The sequence below is a fragment of the Vidua chalybeata genome, chromosome 12 (genome assembly GCF_026979565.1).
Source record: "Vidua chalybeata isolate OUT-0048 chromosome 12, bVidCha1 merged haplotype, whole genome shotgun sequence".
Classification (NCBI taxonomy): domain Eukaryota; kingdom Metazoa; phylum Chordata; class Aves; order Passeriformes; family Viduidae; genus Vidua; species Vidua chalybeata.
The window spans coordinates 17,738,096-17,758,343 of NC_071541.1; the positions used below are offsets into that span (position 1 = coordinate 17,738,096).

Sequence of the window (20,248 nt, forward strand, 5' to 3'; positions counted from 1 at the left end):
TTCCTGTGCTCACTCTGCTTTGTATTTCCACTCTTTTTCAGCCAGTGCTACTGGGACCAGTTCTAAACAGTGTTTTATCTCAGTTTTATCAATGTTGAATATTCCCCAGTAATTTACCGGGAAATACACTACAGGGTCATTAAAAGTGCCCTCCAATCATGTTATGCAAACCTCAACAATTCAGCATGAGAGAAACTGCAGAGGAGAATCCTCCTGCAGAAGCAGGGATGTGCTTCCCAAAAGGCTCCACCTGAGACAGTAATAGAGGCAGCTTAGTGCTGTGTATATAATGTTCCAAATTAAACTAATTTTTAGACAAGTTGTGGGTTTTTTCATCTAGTTGTTACAGATAAGGTTGATTACTTCATCATAGGTGCATTTGAAGAAAATAATCCATGCCCACTCTCTCCCCCCCAAACAGCCACAAAAAGCTCAACCCAGCTGCCCTAATTGTTGTAGGTAAGCTCAGTCACACAGCTTTAAAGAAAAAATTCTGTTAATGGCAGAAATGAAATCTTGACATGTATATGGGGAGTGTGAAAAATACTTGTGTGAGATCTGTGTAGAAAACAGCAGATGAGCTTTAGATAACAATTTAAATGTATTTTTATGTGCAGTCAAAGGGAACTGTTGGTGCTGGTGGCCTTTTAGGGAGTCAGTCCTGGGTTTGTGGTGGGTTAGTAACAAAAGGAACTTATCTTCTGAACCTTCATAAGCTGCATTTTTATCTCCCTTCCTGTCATCCATCACTTGTGCCTGGGAGGCTGAGACCTCCCAGTGAGTGAGGAAAACTTGGAGATTACAACCTCATTCAGTCTTTCCTTATGAGGACTGCAGGGAGAGCTGGGATTCCACCCCTCTCCCACCTCATTTGTCTCTTGTAGAGAAGGTGACTCAACCTTCAGTGAGCAATTACAGCTTGTGCTGCCTTTTTTTCATGGACAGTAGCTGGCAATTAAATTCTCCATGAGCAGCTTTTGCATAACTGCTGACGTGGTGCAGGCAGTGTAAATCCTGGGATCTGTGGGAAAAGTCAGTGATCCAGAACAGAGCCTGCCCAGAAATGCTGCAGCCTGGCTTTGCCAAGCAGCACATGCCCAGTCTGGCTGTGTCAGGAGAGTTTAGGGATTAGTAAGTGCTGTTTTCTGTTTTCCACAGCAGAACATACTGTGATCCTCCTTTGGGGCAAAAATAAGCTGGAGAGGGGGTGAAAGTGTTTGTTCTTAGCTTTAATTAGCTTCCTCAAGATGCTTTCACTGTTGGGATGACAGTAGACCTGCATACTTAATTTTCACATGAACAGAAGAAAAAATGTAATGATCCTGTTAAGAAGTGCTTGAATGGATGGGGTTTGCTTTTCCAGAAGCAGAGTTTGAGGAAGAAGCTGCTAAGTGGCCTCCATTCATCCAGGAGACACTAATTAGTAAGAATTACTGATCAGTTTGAACCCTGCCTCATGCACATACTTGGGTTTCAATGGTACATTTTGTAAGTGCTGAGTACAGGGGATACAAGTGGAAGCAAATGTTGGAGCTTCTGTAGCAAAGGTTGGGTGAGAAGAGCAGGCAATGACACCATTTAGCAATTTTCAAAATGCTTGGAATTACAGGAGACATTTGTCCTTTAGACAATTCCTGAGTCTAAACACAATTCCATAATTGAACATAAAACTGATTCCTCAGGACTCCTCTTAAAGCCATGTGATGTTAAGGATTTTGGGAAGCTTTTTGTTGGCAGTATAGCTACAAGTAGAGATGGATGATCACAGAATTATTAATAAATAATATGTATTTCCACTATGTGATTTCTTAGTAATTTGAATACTGGGTAATCTTGAAGTTGGCTTTTAAAATCCAGCTTTTATAAAAAATAAGGGAGTGTTTTTGAGGTTTTCTTCATGTGTTCTCCATTGATGCCAGTTTTGTTTGGGCTGTAGCTTCTGAAGTTGGCATTGAGACTGCTGGCCTTCTGCAGTATTCATTTATTTAAATTTTGGGAACTCCTTCCTTCCCAAAACCTACTTTTTCTGCTTTTGAAGGGACTTGATCTCTGAAAGTGTCACAGGAATAATATGTAGCTTTTTAAAATTTTATTTTTGGACTCTCTGGGGTTTCAGCATGTCCTGAAAATGAGAAAATTTGGGATAAATGCTTTTCAGACTATATTAACCTTTACAAAATGGGTTTGACTGCATTGCTTTTTTTATTCCTATAAATGACTGATAGGTATATTGTCCCTTAAGAATAGCTGCCCTCTTGATAGATATCCTTTCTGATGAAATAGATTAAACATACTTGGACAAACTTTGCAACCTGATTGCATTTCTAATTAGTTTTTTAGTGAATTACCCAACTTATAAGGCCACAGTCATTCAAAATTTATTAAAACCAGTAACTCTATTTTCATTTTTCAAAATGAATTTAACTATCACTTCCAATAATGGTTGCATGAGTAATATGCCAGCGTTTTTGTAAAACCAGAAGCCAAGAAACCCCCTCTGCTCTGTCACATCCTTATTGCAGTCAGACTGGGAATTAACTTGTGTTGGATGTTGATGAAAATGCACAATTGGAACAGTATTTAGGGGGCTGTGCTTCAGCCTTTAATTGAAGTTCCCTTACTGAATGTTCTTTACTGTGTAACTGAGATTTTATTTAAAGAAAATTTAAATCAAAAAGGTTATTTTCTGTTTGGCATTCAGGCACCCACTACTGCTGTATTTAAGATGAAGAGAGGCAGATTTGGCTGCTGTAAAATCCAGGCTTGTCAGACCTTGGCTTTCTATTCTCTTGATAAGGAGAGTTGGATGCAGCGCCAAGGTGCTGTCTGGATTTCAGCCTTAATTGTTGTCACCATCATTTTCTCAAATGGTTTCTTGAAGAGCATTTTTTATGTACCCACAGACTAAACCAGGCCACCTTAGATTATAATTACAATATAGGACTAATTCCTGTCATCAGTGTTCAAAGTTGGTGTAAATTGAAAATTTATAAGTTACTGTAAGCAATAAATCTGTACAACTTACAATGAGAATTCCAAACTGTTGTAGCTCATCCTTCTGGCTGTGGATGTTGTATTTCCATTCTTGCAGACTGATAGAAAAGACTTTGTATTTAAATATCAGCTCTGAACTCCTTATCCTTCAGTAACTCCTGAAACATTGACCTGTGACTGTTGCCAAGTTTCTAATGTTAAAGACATTGTGCAGTTCTGACATTGTTTGCATAAGATGTGCAGCACTTGGAGTAGTGGAAAAATGAGCATCAGTGGAAGGAAAGCAGTGATGGGAGACAGTCAGGGACTTCAAAGAAGCCAAACCTTTTGTTCTGGCATCTTCTCACCATTGAAGAATTCAGATAATAAGGTTGTAATAAAGAGCTTGATGCATGGTTGAAGGTATTATTTTCCTGACTTCCATCACTTGCTGGAAATGCCACCCACAGCACATTTCTGTGAGTGCAGTTGAAGTGAGAGTTTTGCACACAGTCCCTGCAGCTCCTGGGTGAGCCCAGGTGTCTTCTTATGTGTCCATCGAGCCCATCAAGCTTTGGAGAAGCTTTTCATCCTGGTCATTTTAATCTTTGACCACAAAACTGTCTCCCACCTGTGAAAAGGTGAGATGTGATCAGCAATGATGCCTGTTTGTGTCAGAAACCCCGAGGCTGTGGAGCCCATCCACAATAGGAAGAAAATGTTTATTTTACTGAACTGATCATTTTTGCTCACATGAGGAATCTGAGTCTGTAGCAGGGCAACAGAATTTTAAATAATGACAGGATTGTAGAGCAATGGAAGAAAATCAGTGAGTCCCTTATCCTTCTTCTGCTGCTTATTTTTGTTTTATAGAAAGTCTCATGACATTTTCTTTCTTTGTTTGTTAATATTAATACATTTCATCTGAACAGTTTTAAATGTATGGTCTGTGTAGATTTTTTAATTTTTTTCTTTTCTTTAGTATCACTATACAGTTGTAACTCTTCTTTTTGAGTCATCAGTCACACTTTTCTTACTGAGGAATCTTGACTACAAATGAGATCCTCCCTCTAGTAGCAATTGTGATGTGTACAGAAACGTGGAGTCACTAGATGGCAACATTTCCCGAGGAAAAACCCAAATTAGAGCCATTGCCTACAGCAGGAGGTGGAAAAAAATGCTGCAGGGTTAGCCTTGTGTTTGTCTAATTTAAAGAAGGTTTTATTACTGTCTGTTATCAGACATGGCTGAGGATTAGAAGTGAATTTGGAGGCTTGTTCACTGGATTTTGATGGCTTGTCTTCTGCACCTTAATTTTGCTGTTTCCTCTCTGAGCCTCTTGTGCAGAGATTGCTGATGATGCCATGAATGCAGAGGTACCTTTCCAGTCCCACTGAAGGGTCACCAAAAGCTTGTTTTTTCCTTCAAGGAAAAGCTTATGAAATAAACCCCCCAAATGCCAGTTCACTAAGCAACTCCAGCACGATTTTCTTGGGCAGCTGATAAATCTGTGACACGAGCAGTGTGTTGAATGTCTGCCACTGTCATAGGAATGCAAATGTATTGATGTATGTGGATTGAAATGGATCCTGAGTGCTGATGCCCTACAAAAGTACTTTGTGCCAGGAAATGTTAGAATATTCCCAAGGAAACTGTGCAGAGAGAAGGAAAGTGGAAGCTTCCCTTCTCCCTGGCTTCGAGCTGCAGGGATTGTTGGTAAGATAAGGAGTTCTAGCAGCAATTAGCAGGGTGCCTGGGTCGTGGAAGGGAGCTGGAGCAGGGTTTTTAGTGGGGTGTGTGCCAGCGTTGGAGGTCAGGGCTGCGCCGCCGCGTCCGAGCGCGGTGACGGTGACGGGGCTGCGTCTGCAGCAGCATTGCAGTCACACCACAACGTGGGGGTTGCCATGGGAACCAGGAGAAAAGAGGCAAGAGAAACATTGGGAGATCAAAATGATTGAAAGCACAGCTCATCTAGCCCCTGTAAGCTGCACCAGAAGCAGCAAATGCAGCGGTGGAGGCAGCCCAGGCTCGTGTGGGGTTGCACCATTCCAGCAGCTCTCCCAGGCTGAGGAGCAGAGCTGCTGCAGTGGAAATTCTGCCTGGCACACACTGACCTTTCCTCCCTTCCCCTCTCCTCCCTCCCGCCCCCCACAATGTTTAATTAGGTCCATGATATAGATTGGCGCTAATTAAAGTGTCAAAAGGGCATGAATAGTTGCTTATTTTATCTCTTTGAATTAAAAACCATTAAAAATCAATTTGAGGGCATGTTGAAGGAGGCATGTTATTAGAGTAAATTAACATAATGGAATTTAAGCCTTTGTCTTCTAAGGGTTGGTTAATGTTTAAAAAGAAAGCCAAATTCTACACTTAAAATAAACCCCCCCAGTTGGCATGCTAGGAATTTAAATAAATCTGTACATTTTTAGTAAGATGACATAGAATAGTTACTTCATCACCTTTAGTGTTGCTGATACAACTCGGCTGTCTTCTGGAAGAGTTTCTCTTTTCCAGACTTAGAACTGATTCCTGATTTCAGATGGCACTTAAAAAGTTACCAGCTTGCCAAAGGGCAGGACAGATCTGGGACCATCCTCGCAGAACCAAAGCTGTATTAGCGTTCTTAATCTGGTATTAGGTCCCCTAATTCCCACTGCTTAAGGTAGTATTTTGTTTATCAACTTCACAGTCTTAACTCCTTTAATTAGCAATTATGAAGTAAATCTTACCCAACACATAAAGGTGCTGTGGTTTTGCAGAGAATATTATGAATAAAATTAGCTGGTGAGAAGAACAATGAAGAGTGAGAAAGGATTAGCCTATCTTTATGTAGTATCTGAAACAGCTTTTCATGTTGAGCTGATGATAAAACACGAGGCTTGTGCAGGGGCAGTGTTTTATTTTGGCAGTGCTGTTTGTGTTTACAGAAAAGAGGGATGGTGCTGCTTTGAGACAGTTCCTGCATCCTGTGACTGGGGAACCGTGAGCCAGCTCAGAGCACATCTGAGCTCTCAGATGGAATAAGGAGCTGAGTTCAGTATTTGCAATTGTGTTATGAGCACAAGAAATTAGCTTCAAAATATATCTACAGAAAAGGAGCAGATGTCTTCATCCTTTTAATAAGATTCCTTCTGGATTATGTGATAATTTAGAATATTTTTTTATTTGCATCCTGTACCTTTTTCCTCTGGAGACAAGAGTCAGAAAGCAAATTTATTTCTTTTAATTGATGCTGTTCCTTGAGTATTTATTGGTGCTGAGAACACATTGGCTCAGCCTGTGGTGGCTCACTGTCAGCAGACTCAGTTCTGCTCTGGGATTGAAGGTGGTCAATATTTGCTGTTTTTAAATCCATGCCCACATTGCTTGTGTGACTTGGGTGCTGAGTGGTGCATAGACTGAGAAGGCAAAGAGGATGGATGGTTCCTGTTGTAATAAGTTAATAAATGTTGTTAAAAGACTGGGTTTTGCTTTGCTCTACATGGGTTTTTTTGGCTTGTCAAATGGAATTTTTATTTTAGACATGAAGAAAATGAGTAGCTACCAAGAAAGGATGTGGGAGTTGACTGTGCAGAGGACTTAGCAATGCATGAATTAAGCAAAATCCCACATCTGCTTCAAAAATAGGAACAAACAGTCAAAAAATGGACATGGAAATTCGCAGCAAATGAATAATTTTCATTATCTCTAACTTGTATGATAGAGTTTTGATGTTGGGAAAGTAAGATAGACATGGGCATTCAAACAGGTTGGAACTGACGTACTTTAATTCAGAATCTTCCTAATTTATGATTTGGCAAAACAATATTTATTCCTTTGTGTTGTGGAGTTCAGTTCCCTGAACTTTCCAACTGCTGCAGTGTCTGCATGCTGAAGTTTATTTAGTGCCCTGTCCTGGGTGCCAAGAGGAGAAATTGCAATTGTCCCACACCCATGAATCAAGAGCTCCCTGACCTGCTGAGGCAGCAGTCTCCTTAACCTTGCTAAATGTCAGAGAAAGAAGTATGAAATCTTATCTGTGTCATTTTGCAGAGAAATCTGAAGGTCAAACAAATTGTAGGCCAGTTGGGAAATAAAAAAACTTGTTTCTCACAGCTCAGTTTGAGGAGCTGCAGCACGATGGCTTCGGGGAGATGGGGCTGCTTTGATTTTTCACTTGCAGCCTCATGGAGCTGTTGGGTGCTGGGGCTTGATCTTCTCTGAGATGTGAAGGTGTCAGTGCCAGTCCAGGGGGTCTGAACATGCAGAACTGGGCACCCTCTGGTCACACCTGACTGCAAACTCAGTGGTCAGCAGCAGGAACCTGAGATTTGTGCTTTCAGCCTGAAGGGGGTTTGTGATGGATATGTGGTTAAACATGAAGAATGTGTGCATTGGCATATGGGAGAGGGCTTTTCATTTATCTTCCAGATGCTTTGTGTAGATGGAATAGTAAAGAACGCTCCCTCAACTAATACATGCCTGTGGCAAGATGATGTCTTTATGAGAATTTAAAAGGAGAAATATACCAAGAAAATATCTCAGAGTAGGATGAAAAGAACCTGAAAAACTCTATAAGAGCACTAACCTGGAATTGGTGTAAATAAAGATCAGGTGTTAATAACAACATCATTGAGAATACTCTTCTGTTTTTTTCCAGCCTAATCAAATATTTGAGTAGAAGGTGCCTCTTATTTTATTTTTTTCCCATGTGAGATGTAGGTAAGTGTTAAGCTGAGCTATCTGGAGCGAAATCTAGTGAGAATAAGTAAAAGCAATGGGCTCCAGACTTGAAGGGCTGTTCCTGCTGCAGATCCCTCTTCCAGCTGGATCCCAGCTGGAGGCTGTGTCTGCCCTTGGGCAGCACCCATGGGCAGCATCTCTGCACAGGCAAAACCCAGCTGCTTTAAGTAACACTTCCTCTGAGTGATGTGCTCAGAATGGGTGTGAGATACAGGCTCCTTTTATTTGACTTGATGGCTGTGCCAGTGTTATTCCTGCCTTGTACCTCTAAAGAGCCACAGCTCATTGTTGCAAATGTGGTTTGAGGAGATGAAGTGGTTTGTGTTTTATGTCCCAATGAAAACTGGCAGCAGGGTCAGACAATTTTACCAGAAGAGGTAAATTATATGCTTTCATAGCTCAGAGAGCGAGATCACACCACATACATTTTTGTGGTTAATGTCCACTTTGGGGATAAAATTAATTTTTCAGGCGTGTTTTGAGGAGGCAGAGTTGAAACTCTTAGCATTTTAATGTCATTGGGGGATTGTCTCAGCCTCTAGCTATGTTAAATGGGACTAATAATTTCAGCTAATCAGTGTCTAACAACTTCTGAAAAATGGAAACTAGTTTAGGAGTGATGTAAAGAGAAGTTTTCCACATTAGTGGAATGTTGGGCAAATGCTAATGAACTTTGTACAGTTTCCACTTGTGTTTGGAGAGAGGGTCTCCTAAGGTCAGTGCAGAAAGTTAATAGTAATGAGTCCCACGCTGAACCAAATCGGGAAAGCCTGTATACGTTCTAAATTTCAAAGCAGGGCTACAGATGTCATGTGAAACATGAGTCACTGAGTTTGTTTAAATTTTTTTTATATTAGATTTTTGTTCGAGAAGTGTTACAGAAGACAACTTTGCAGCTGAAAGTAACTCCAGAAATAGCGAGGGAAGCTGTGGAACCTGAGGCTGATATTTAGTGAGGCTTTTAAGGGTACTTTTTATCCACTTGAGACAACACTGGCATCAAGAAGCTTTAGATCTCTGCATGCCTTCATCATGGGTAAAACTTTTAAAAGACAGTGGCTTTTATTTTCATCAGTAGTTTACCTTTTTTTTTTTATGGTTCACATTTATTTCGTAAATGTCCTGCTAATGGGCCAAATCCTACCTCACTGTGTTATGTGAATTCCTTAATCCCTTCTTTTAATTTTTCCTCTAAAGGAACCTTTCATCTTTGTTACTCTTGGGACTGATCTGTGATTAAAATTCTTCTTTAAAAAGAAATACTTGACAAGAGGACCAAGAGCTTCAGAAAGAAAAGGTGGAAGAGACCCTGTGTGCTTTGTAGCTTGGCTGCTCCCCCTTTGGAAACTGTGGCTCTCCTAATCCAGCTCAGACTTTGGGAAGGACCTTGTTAGTTAGACTGGAAAAACAAGCCCAGCAAAACCTGCCATGGGTTGCTCAAAGCTCAGTTCCAGAGCTGCTTTGTTGTTGTGAGCTGCTCATTCACAGCTTCTGTGTGTCTCACACTGTCTTAAGGTTCCTTTTTCTGTGAGTTTCATTTGAATTTGGTATTTTGAAATGCACCTTTAGGCATGAGGGGAGCATACTGTTGACTGTGAAACCCATTGCTTTCCTTCATCTGCATATAATCACTGGGTAGATAGTTGTTTGTTTGTTTACTTCCTGGGAATAAAGAGTTCTAATGGTTCTAATCAAACCACCAGGCCACTTAGCACAGCCAGGAACCTCGAAGGGCAGTGCCTTCTGGCGATAACCTTTGAGCTCCAAGACACTTTCATACAATGAAAATTTGTCTTTAACATCTCTCAGTGCCCATTAGTGCTCAAAATGAGGCTTTAGCAAGCATTGATAGGGTTCTGTGGTTGGGGGTGTGTTTTGTTTCTTAATTGGGTAATTCAAAGTGAGATGATAAATAGCTTGGAAAGGATTTTTCGTATGATCTATCAACCTGATTAATGTGCATGTACCTGGATGCCCACACATAATCCGAAGTTCCTTTTGATGCTATTGCTCCAGGCTTTTCAATAATGGGAATTTCATTCAACCTCAAAATCAGTGGCTGTTCCTCTTTCTGTATGTAATTTAACAGTAGTGTTGTGATCACCCTTAGCCATAATCCTCCAGTGCTGGACTGTCCTGAGGACTTCAGCCATTGTTTCATCCCTAATGAATCTATTTTATGTTGCACATGTTTTCCTGAGTTCCTTTATGGTAAAATAAATCTGGTGTTTTTCACTCCTGCAGCTTACCTGAGATCAGAAGAAGGCAGTGTTGTGTTTTTTGGCGGCACCTCCACAGGCCTTGCAGCAGCCAGTGCTGTAACATGAACGTGCTCCAAGTCAATCAATGCTGAAATGAACAACTTTGGTGCATAAAATCAAATATAACCAATTCTTCCTAGGTTTCTTATAAGTGGAACCTAGTGATACGTGAATGCTGTTGTTTTTTTTGGCCCAGGGTTCCAGATTTCGTGCGGGAGAAGCGCTTTGGGAACTGGCTGAAGGACGCTCGAGACTGGGCCATCTCTCGGAACCGCTACTGGGGCACCCCCATCCCTCTGTGGGTTAGCGAGGATTTGGAAGAGGTGAGTGAGGAACATGAAAGCTTCCAGCTGGCAAAACCCCTGCCTCTACTTGTGGTTTGCTTATTTTGGTGTCTCTTTGGCTGCTGCAGCCTGAAGTCCTGTTTACATGTTGTAACAGCAGATCTGTATAACCCATCTATATGTGTGTAAGAGGTGATAGGTCTGTGCATATTTATGGGTGCATTTGTGTACCTGTACAGGTATTCTTTGCTTGTGCTTGACAACTGCAAGCAGTTTTTCTTGGTTTTTACATTAAAATTAATCTTGTCTTTCCCAGAAGAATTTGCAGTGATGGCAAATCTAAAGGAAATAATAAATGCAGTGAGAAAATGGCAAGGAGGAGATTTTTTGTTTTTTTTTTTTTTTTAAACTCCTTTAAGTCTGCTTTTGATATTCTGGTGGTTGGTTAGTTCAAGCCAAATGAGTTGCTGAAGGCATAAAAACAAGTCCACCACAGCAGAACAGTGAAGATACATATTTGTAGTGCCACAAATGTGAATGTAGCAGACTGTAAAAATATGAATCTAGTGGAATGATGAAAACGTATAATGGTAGTGCTAGAAATGAGCTTTGTCAAGTTGTAAGGTACCCTGCAATGTAGCATAATGTAGAGGGCACAAGTGAACACTTAACACAGTTTTGATGGTTTTAAAACTCTTTCTGAAGGTAAAGTGGGTTTGGATTTTTTATGTGGTGGTTTTTTTTTTTTTTTTTTTTTTTTTTGCATTGGGTTAGTTCCATTAAATACACATGAAAAGCTTCCCTCATGCTGGAAGTAGGAAATGGTAATCAGTGTCAGGGTGTCCAGGGAAGGTAAATACTGATGGCAACATCCCAAGCCTTTCTTTTTCTCTCTCTTGATTTGCAAGTTTTACTCTTCATTTTAGACCTGAAAGACCTCGAGTAGGAAAACATCTGCTAGAGAACTATTTTATGATCTTAAACTTGCCACTGCTTAGATGTGCACCATAAAGCATTTTTTATTTGCTTTTCAGTGGGAATCTTGGTAGGCAGGGAGATATTGGGAGAGGGAGGGAGCTACTCCTGCAATTAGGATTTAAGTATCTAAGAAAGCCTTGGCATTTGGAATCTATTTGTGCTGTGAGTGTGTTTGTAAATTACTGACAAACCAAGTGCTTCTGTCTCTCATATAACAGTTTCGTTTGAGGACTCACAATTTATACACACTTTTTTCCACATTCATCCAACATTGCTAAGTCTCTTGTTTGATATAACAGTTTCTGTTAGGTAATAAAAAGGCTTTCAGTGTTGTGGCTGAGTATTTCATTCCACAGCTGAAAAAGATTGTGTAAAGGTTTCATTACTTCCACTCCTTGACTCCAATAATATTTCATTTTCTGTCCAGTCTCCCCATATCTGTATTCCTGTGTGTACTGATTTTTTTGCTTTTGTAGGTTTGATTTGTTAGATTTTAATAACAAAATGATGTCTAACTTGGAAGATTGACCTTTCCTTTGAAACGAGCTGCAAATATTCCTCAGGGCTCGGTGTTCTGAATAATGATGGAAATACCAACAGGTCTATTATTTCTGCCCATAGCTGTTACACATTTCTGTTTGCTCCAGAGTCTGAATATTGTGCTTCAATAGCTGAGTACAGCTTCTGAACAGAGCTAAATTTCAAGTTAGGTTTTTTTTTTCTTTTTAAATATTCTCTCTTTTTGTGTGTGTGAGATATGGCTTGAAAAACAAATAGGGCTGGAACTGATGTGGAACTTAAAGCCTAGGTGACATCTGCTCTCTCAGTAATGATACTCCCTCAGAATCCCTGACTCCAGTGTTACGGCAGCCTGGTGTGGGATTGCACAGCAGCCTCTTCATGCCTTGCTCTCAGAAGAACACTTTGTTGCATGCAGTTATGCTTTGCATATTAAATCCTGGAGAAGTAATAACAATTCCTTATTTAATATACAGTAAGGTGAATTAATTGGTATTAAAGTGAATTTTTATTACAGATCAATAACTGGTTTTGCACAATTTTGTTTTAGTTTTCTTTTAGCATAATTATCAGGTAGAGACACATAATGGAAGTTAAATTTTGAAGCTTGTGTTTATTGCCACATTTTTGTAGACAGTTTATCATTTTAAGCTTTCAAATTCCAATGATTTCCTCAGTGGAGGAACACATCTCATTTGGATTAGATAATAAAATTTTTTAATATAACGCCCAAGTTGGTAAAGCAGTTATGGGCTCATTTTATAGGACTTGCATACAAATTATAATGTTCATTATTCAGTGATGTTGTGGAAGTTCCCTGATCATTTCCTGGCTTGTCACCCATGGTAACCCTACCCTGGGCTGGGTGCCCTCAGTCCTGCCCAGCAGAAGGAGAGGGCTCTGGCTCTGTCTCCTGAGGGTGAGGAGACCTCTCCAGGTGCATTTCTGGGCCACTTCTGGCTGACTGTAGCAGTGATTTCTTCTCCTGTTTAATATTCATGGGATGCTTTGTGGATCCAGGCATCTCTCTGACACTGTGTGGGCTTTCTGTGGGCACTCCTTGCTCCTCAGCTGTGCTACTGGGCAGAGCTGAAATGGCAAACCCACAAAAACAAACATTTTTATCTAGCAGGGACTGCAGGGCTGTGCCACAGGAACGTTGAGATCCATGACTGCTGCTGGATGGATTTGTGCTCCTCTGGACATGGATAATCCTGGATCTAATGTTCATTTTGTTAGCAGGGGTTAACCTTGACCTGTGCTTTCACGTTAGGTCTTGGAGGTGCTGACACAGCCCATCTGCTGCAGTCTGAGCTGCTGTTAGATGTTGGTAGAGCTGCTTTTGTATGATGGTTGGTAGACCTGCTTTTTATGATGTGAACCATAAAATGGAGGAGGAGCAAATGCCTGGCAGGTAGAGGAGAGGGAGGGCCCGGGCTGTTGGGGCAGCCATGGCTCCTGAAGGGATGTACCCAGAGCAGGAGCTTTAATTGGGGAGCATCAGCCTGTGTGTGCTCCTTGTAGAAATGATGGGTGCGGCCTAATGAGGCATGGAATTTGATTAGCATCTGTTTGCTGCTTTCTCCTCTTGCCTTTCAGTATCTAACGAGCTCCCCTTGGGACAGAGGAGCTCCTTCCTTCTGCCTTGGACAGAGGCAGTCTTACTCAGTGGGGGACATCTGTGTTACTCTGGGGGTTGGTGGATTTTTCATGTGAACTCCGGTTTATTTTTCCATGAGTGATTTCTGGGTGCAGTTCTGCATCAATATTCAGAATTTTGCTTTAGCATTGAAGTACTTGTTCAAGAAGCACCAAATAATGAGCAGCTTTTCTCCCAGAGCTTAGTGTGAAAGTATATTCAAATACAAAGGTTCGTGAAGGTGAAGTAATTGGTATCCAAGGGCATTTTTTACCCATTTCTCTGTTAATACCTTTTCTTCCTCCAGCAGTGCTGAACTAAGCACCTGCTGCTGCTCACTTGAGCCTGTGTGTTTACTTATGAGGCTACATGAATGAAGAACAGATCTGGGTTAAAAATTGTTGATGAAGATGTATTTTTACCTGGGATCAGGCCCCTCGTGTAGTTTGTGTGCATTCTGCAGGCTCTTGTGCCTTGCTAGTGGAGTCATTGTCCTGCCTCACTTCCTGCAGAAAAAAAAAGACAGATAAGCAATGAAAACATCACATTTCCAAAGTACTTTAACAATAGCAAATGGTAATTAGTAATGCAGATCAGCACTTGGATCAGACTGGGAAAATCATGTCTTAAAACCCAAATCAGACTGAGTTTCTGTCTTTTCTGTAATTCATGACTTTTTTTTTGGAATTAAATACACCAAAACCTTTCAGTTAGTCACAATTTCCATGTGTATACATATGCATATGTGTAAGACTAGCTAAAGGAATTGAGCAGTGCTCTGATTTTTTGTATCTTAAGAGCAACTTCAGAAGTTACTTCATGTGAAAAACGTCTGGCCTATTTACAGCTTCTTTATGGTGCCACATTTAACTCCTTCCCTGTCAGATCTGTCAGACCCTGGGGTTTTTCCATGGCAATTCTAAATGGGAAGGATGGCATGTGGGACAGCATCTCCAAAATCAAGGCCTGTACTGCAGCTTGTGGCTCATGAGTCCTGCCAGATGAGAGAGGCCACAGGGCTCTGGGAGGGCTCAATTTGAGTAAAACCTAAAGGAAAAGAAAGCTTTGCTTTTCTGCTTTCTCATACAGTTTTTCAGAATCATTGTTTCATGATGTCAGTGCAAGTCTGGTGTGGAAGTCAGCATTTTTCTTAATAGTGTGTTGATGCAACAAAACCAAGAAAAATCTTTCTTAGCAACCCCTTTGGTAGCTGTGACACTTTCTTCACTTGTACAGTTTTGTCTACCTGGGATGGAACACTTATGGATAATGGGCTTTAGGGGAGGAACCTGGGATCTGAAACTCCTGTTTGTGTAAAACTCAGTCATTTCAGAGGTTCAAAAGTCAGATTTTTAAGAGGTTTTTGGTTGTATCTGGTTTGGAGAAGCCCCCTCCACCCCCAAAAATCCCACATTTTTTTGATAACCTGCCAAGATGCTGCTGCTTCCAAGTCTCCAGTTCTTGTAACATGAATTGTATTAAATCAGGGCAGTGGTCTTTAACATCATTTGAGGAAGGAGAGCCTTGTACAAAATTTTTATTGGTTTTTTTCAGCTCTGTCAACTACTACAAGAGATATTGCAAGTCTCCTGTCTGACATTAAAAAAAATAGCTGTTGTGTACAAATAACTGGCTAAATTTCTGTAATTTCTCCTACAGGTGGTTTGTGTTGGTTCAGTGGCAGAACTGGAGGAGCTGTCTGGAGTGAAAGTGACGGATCTGCATCGAGAAAGGTGGGTCACAGAGACTCTCCACTGGGTATTCGAAATAGATAAGCAGACATAAAAAAACCTTGGGTTTTTTTTTTATCCAAACCCTGGGAAGCAGATTTAGGGAAGAGAAAAGTTGTAACAGGACTTGTAATTAACACATAGAAATTTTCTTTTTTTCTGTTGAAAAACACTTGTTGAACAATCTTAATTCAAAAATTACAGAGATTGTCAAAGGAAATGCTTTGAAGGACCTTTTTGAAAAGTCATTCAAATGAAAGCCAAAACTGCTGTCATCCTAATATACCAGCATGACATGAACTTCTCCTAGCGTGGTTTTGTTGGGGGTTGCTGGGTGTTATAGATGGACAATGAGATAATTGGCTCTCGCAATTAAGGGATGACTATTGTGTGAATATTAAGAAAAGCTTTAGTGATGTAAGTTATGTTATTATAGTTTAGATGTCCTCTGTTCTTCCCATAGTTCCCTTCCCCCCATATTTCTGCCATCAGACAGCCTGGGTTGTCTAGGACAGGTAAAAAGGTGTGCACATGTGCCCCTTGCATGGGGCAGCTGGGAATGGAAAAGCTTGTTGCTGGGGGGGTGTGGCACGGCAACACCTGATCTCCAATCACTTTACAAGAAAGCAATCTCCACCGATAAACGGCAAAGGAGAGCTGACTGACAGACCTTGGGAGGGGCCAGGGGTGGCTGATGCACCCCCAAGGGGTATAAAAGGCAAAGCATCCATCTCGAAGAGGAGCCAGCCACGAGGGCAGCTCCCAGGACTGCTTTTCCTTACTTAGTCCTTCGTTATATAAACCTTGAGAACTTTGGAAGCGAGCGGTCGTTTCTCACGCGGTGTTTGTGCCGCAGCATTGACCAGCTGAGCATCCCGTCGCGCTGCGGGAAGGGCGCGCTGCGCCGCGTGCCCGAGGTGTTCGACTGCTGGTTCGAGAGCGGCAGCATGCCCTACGCCCAGGTGCACTACCCCTTCGAGAACAGGAGGGAGCTCGAGGACGCCTTCCCTGCCGACTTCATCGCCGAGGGCATCGACCAGACACGAGGATGGTAATTTCCTGCCATTTATTATGTCAGGTGTCTTGGTTTGAAAAGACAGCTGTCTGCTAAGGAAGGCAGGAGCTCTCCCTGAAATAGAAAATGTGAACCCCCTTCCTCCGAATTACTATAATTTTTAACTTAAGGGGCTCTCAGGCAAAGATATAGGGGTAGGAATAACAGTTCTTATTAGGAAAATTAAAAAATACAAATGCAATAGTACAAAAACTAGAAAACAACCAACTGACAGAGTCAGAATACGCCCTGACTCCCCTATGTTTCAGGGTGGTGGCAGCAGTCCCATTCCATGGGGGCTCAGCCCTCCTGCAGTGCCAGCTGTGCTTCTGCTGGAGCAGGATCCTGGACAAGGCTGGAGTTTTGCTCTGAAGTTCCAGGGCTGCTGGAGATGGGCCTGGGCTTCCTCTGGGAATGCAGTGGGGCAGAAAGCTGCTCCTCTGGGAATGCAGTGGGCAAAGGCTGCTGTGGTGTCCCAAAGCCTCAGATTGGATCCAGGTAGGAATGCTTGGCTCCTCCCCTGGGCACAGCCTCTCCCCATGGGATGATGGAATTTTCTCAGCCATGCAGGGACACTCAGTGGCCATGAACAGCAGAGATCTCCTGGAGGGAGGATTGGCTGTGGCAGAGATAAAGAAAACTGCCCAGTTAGCAGAGGATAACTGCCCCACCTTTAACAGATGCTAATTGAATACACACCCAGACACCAGGTTATTGCCCTATGTGTAATACTTCAATGCTTTGCTATCTACCTTAATAATTAATATATTTATTTAATAGCATTTTGTGATTAATTTACTTCAATACTTTCATGACTTTAATGCTGTACAGATAACTTGACTGTTTCTGTACAGGTAGGTGTATAATTGATTTTTTAAACTAAAACACAAGGTAGTCTAAAGCTTGGTGACAAAAAAAAAGTTGTTGTAGAAATACATTATTAGCAAGAAAACTTCTCAGCTTTTATAGAAGACTTAATTAGGTACTAGGGCACATTTTTGGCCTGGTAATCTCAACAGCTGAATGATCACAGAGCTGCAGGTGAGTTGATTGAAATGGAAGTCAGTGTGTTGAGGATTTGAAGCCAATGTAGAGCCTGGTAATTTTTACCCCAAGATTAAATTTCAATTTTGGGTTGATGTGAGTGCAGAAAAAATTAAATCAAACCTTAGGTTGTTTAGATTATATATTTTACAGAAAAGTCAAAGTTTTTAGCTGTAAACTGCATCTGCTGCTTTCACTCTGGATAAATCCTTTTCAATCATTGGTGAAAAATTTTGTCTGATTTTCTGTGGTTAATGTTCTCATACATACTTGTATGCCTACATAGCTTTAGTTCTAGCATTGCAAAGTGTTTAGTCCATGTCTGAAGTTTGAGGTTGACTCTGAAAATTGACAGATTAAGATGAATTTTTGTGTTTTCTGGATTCGTGACTGTGTCCAAGCAGAACTTTTCCATCCAGTAACTTGAGGTATTAGAGCTAAATAAATTCCTCTGGAATACAGTTGGCACTTTTCTTTGCCCCCTCCTTTACCACCCCCCCCCCCAACAAACCAAGCAAGCAAAGCAGGCAGGATGCCAAATACAACTAAATTTCATGATTGCAGTGAAATGTCTTCATTTTTCAACCCCTTAATTGTGATGCAAAAAATACCTCAGTATACAATCAAATACTGTTGGGTAGCAAAAGGAGAATGAAAAACTTAATTTTCCCTCTTTATTCTTTTTATCTGGAAAAAATAGAAAACTGCTTTTTTTTTTCTTTTTTAATGGAAGCACTCAGGATGAAGACATTTGTTGTGTGCCCTCAGACTTGTGTGCCATAGTCTGGGTGCAAGAGGAGGCTTTCCCTTTTCAGTCTGGGGCAGATTGTTTTTTTTTTTTCTTATCACTGTAAGAGTTCCTGGGACTCCTACCCAGAGCCAGGTGTGTTTTACCTGTTTGTGGTGGGAAATCAAAACACCTGCCTCAATTCCTGCTGCTCCCACCTCTCTCAGGTTTTTAATGAGCTGGAGCTTTGCTACCAGCAAGTGTTGGGTGATTTGTAGTAGAGCACTTCTGATTTGTGAGAGACAGAAGGAATTAAGATGTGAGGTCTAAGAGAACAATGAGCAGGTGAGTTCTGAAGTGTTGGGAGCACAGGATGTGATTTGTATTTGGCACATCCTGTACAGAGTGTGAAGACTGAGAATGGAGATTGGTTTTGTGTCAGGTCAGAGACTGCAGCTGCTGTGAAGTGAGGACTGGGAGGTGGGGAAAGGCTCAGGAGGTGCAGGTCTGGTGGCTTCTGCTTCACTCCACAGAAGAGGACAAAAAAATCAAGGGAGACAAGGGGAAAATTAATGTGACAAAGGTGATTGTCCAGGAAAGTGATATTTTTGATGACTTTCTGCATGGATAGAGAAACAGCTGAACTATATTTGTTAAAGCCACAGGACAAAATCTTAGAGTGGCTGGGTTGCAAGACCTGGGTTCCAGGCAGAGTGGTAGGAAAGGCTCTGTATAGGGAAATTCCTATTCCTATTCCCCTCTGTATAGGGAAATGTGGCAAGATTTGTGCTCATGGTCAGAATGTGGTGGCCCACGGGAAATTCATAGCTGGAGGGTTTGGCATGAACCACAGGATCATGAATTTACCCACACATATTCAAGAAGAAAAAGAGAAAAGATTCCCTCTCTGTTTTCTCCTCGGTGGAAAGTAGAGCAAAGGAGTGAATTTCTGTCCCTGTTATGGCCTTTTTGCTGTTGGTTGAGTGAAGGTGTTTATCTGCAAGGACATACCTAGGAACAGTCTTGAGATTTGGTGACTGGAAGGTGAAGCAGCAGAGGAACTGAGGAAGCTTTCAGGAAACAAATGTGTCTGTGGACAAGATATTTCAAAAATAAGGTGCAGTCAAAAAAAGACACTGCTTTAAAATATTCTGAGTGAATGAAGTGAATTTTAAAACACAACCTGAGGAAGAGTTCCATCAGAATATGTGGATCACAGGTTTTCAGAGACAGTCTTGTAGCTGTCATCAGCTAAGGCACCTTGTGCTGAGGCTCTTTGGGTTTGACAATTCGAACATAAAATTTGTGATGTATCCATGGATCCTTTTTTTCAGTGCCCACTGTCTGCCTGTACAACTTGCATAATACAGGGAATTAGGAATTCCTAAAGAACATTGAAATCTCTCCTAGTTGGTTCTGCTTTGTGCTTTTTACCTGCAAATTCAGGTGCTCTAATAAGAGAAGTTGTGACCAATTTGCAGAAAGTGCTGGGAGTTTGTCAGTGAGGAACTTTTTAGTAAGTACAGAGGAAAAACTGCTGTGTTTGTAACAAACTTTCAGCCCTGTAGGCTTGAGGTGTCAGTCACCTGAGTAAATAGTCAGATGTTTGTGTTTAGGGGTTTTCTTAAGAAAGTTAAAAATCAAGACAGAGATTTTGAATGCAAATGTTTGTGTGCAGGTGGAGGAGTATTGGTTAAAATTCATGAAATTAAACTGCAGTTTAATAAAGAGGATTTACATCCTGCAGTGTGAATTGAGGTGATTTTGAGAGTTAGGGGCCTGTCTGAGATAAACATCAGAGTTGTCATGGAAGTCACTTAATAAATGCACAGAGCAACCTCTGCAGAGGACCCTCAAGTGTCAGAATAATGCTTTTGCAATTATAGGCTGCTTTTTGATAAAAACAACTTTGGAACATACAGATGGATTTTTCACCTCCCCATGAAGTGTTTCTCCACTAAATCTTCATGCAAATACATAGTTCTGAGACATAACCTCCTGTGCCTTATTATAGCTTTTTTATAATCACCTTCTCTCTGAAGGTTGCTAAGCAGTTGTCAGTGTGATGCCTGTTTTGAACCAGGAAAGCTGTGGCCCACCCTCCAGTTACTTTCTTAAAAGTAATTACCAGCAGTGCAGTTCCAGCAGCTCACACAGCTCTCCTTTGGTGAAGGCTCTGGCTCCTGAGTGTGAAATTATCACATCATCCTGTACTTCCACTTAATTTCCCAGATATAATCATATATCAGCCTGTGAACAACAGGTGCCTGTGCTTGCTCCAGCACTGATTTCCAGTGTGTCCAAGTTTATAGAGTGA

At 41.3% G+C, this 20,248-nt stretch overlaps 1 protein-coding gene across 4 annotated transcripts in view; it reads left to right on the forward strand.

The window, feature by feature from the left end:
- IARS1 (isoleucyl-tRNA synthetase 1) overlaps positions 1-20,248 on the forward strand; it is a 92,803-nt gene that overhangs the window by 35,928 nt on the left and 36,627 nt on the right. For all 4 annotated transcript variants that reach the window (XM_053953664.1, XM_053953666.1, XM_053953663.1 and 1 more), the window contains exons 15-17: positions 10,153-10,279; positions 15,036-15,109; positions 15,963-16,157. In XM_053953664.1, coding sequence (XP_053809639.1) covers positions 10,153-10,279; positions 15,036-15,109; positions 15,963-16,157 — 396 coding nt within the window. The remainder of the gene's footprint in view (positions 1-10,152; positions 10,280-15,035; positions 15,110-15,962; positions 16,158-20,248) is intronic.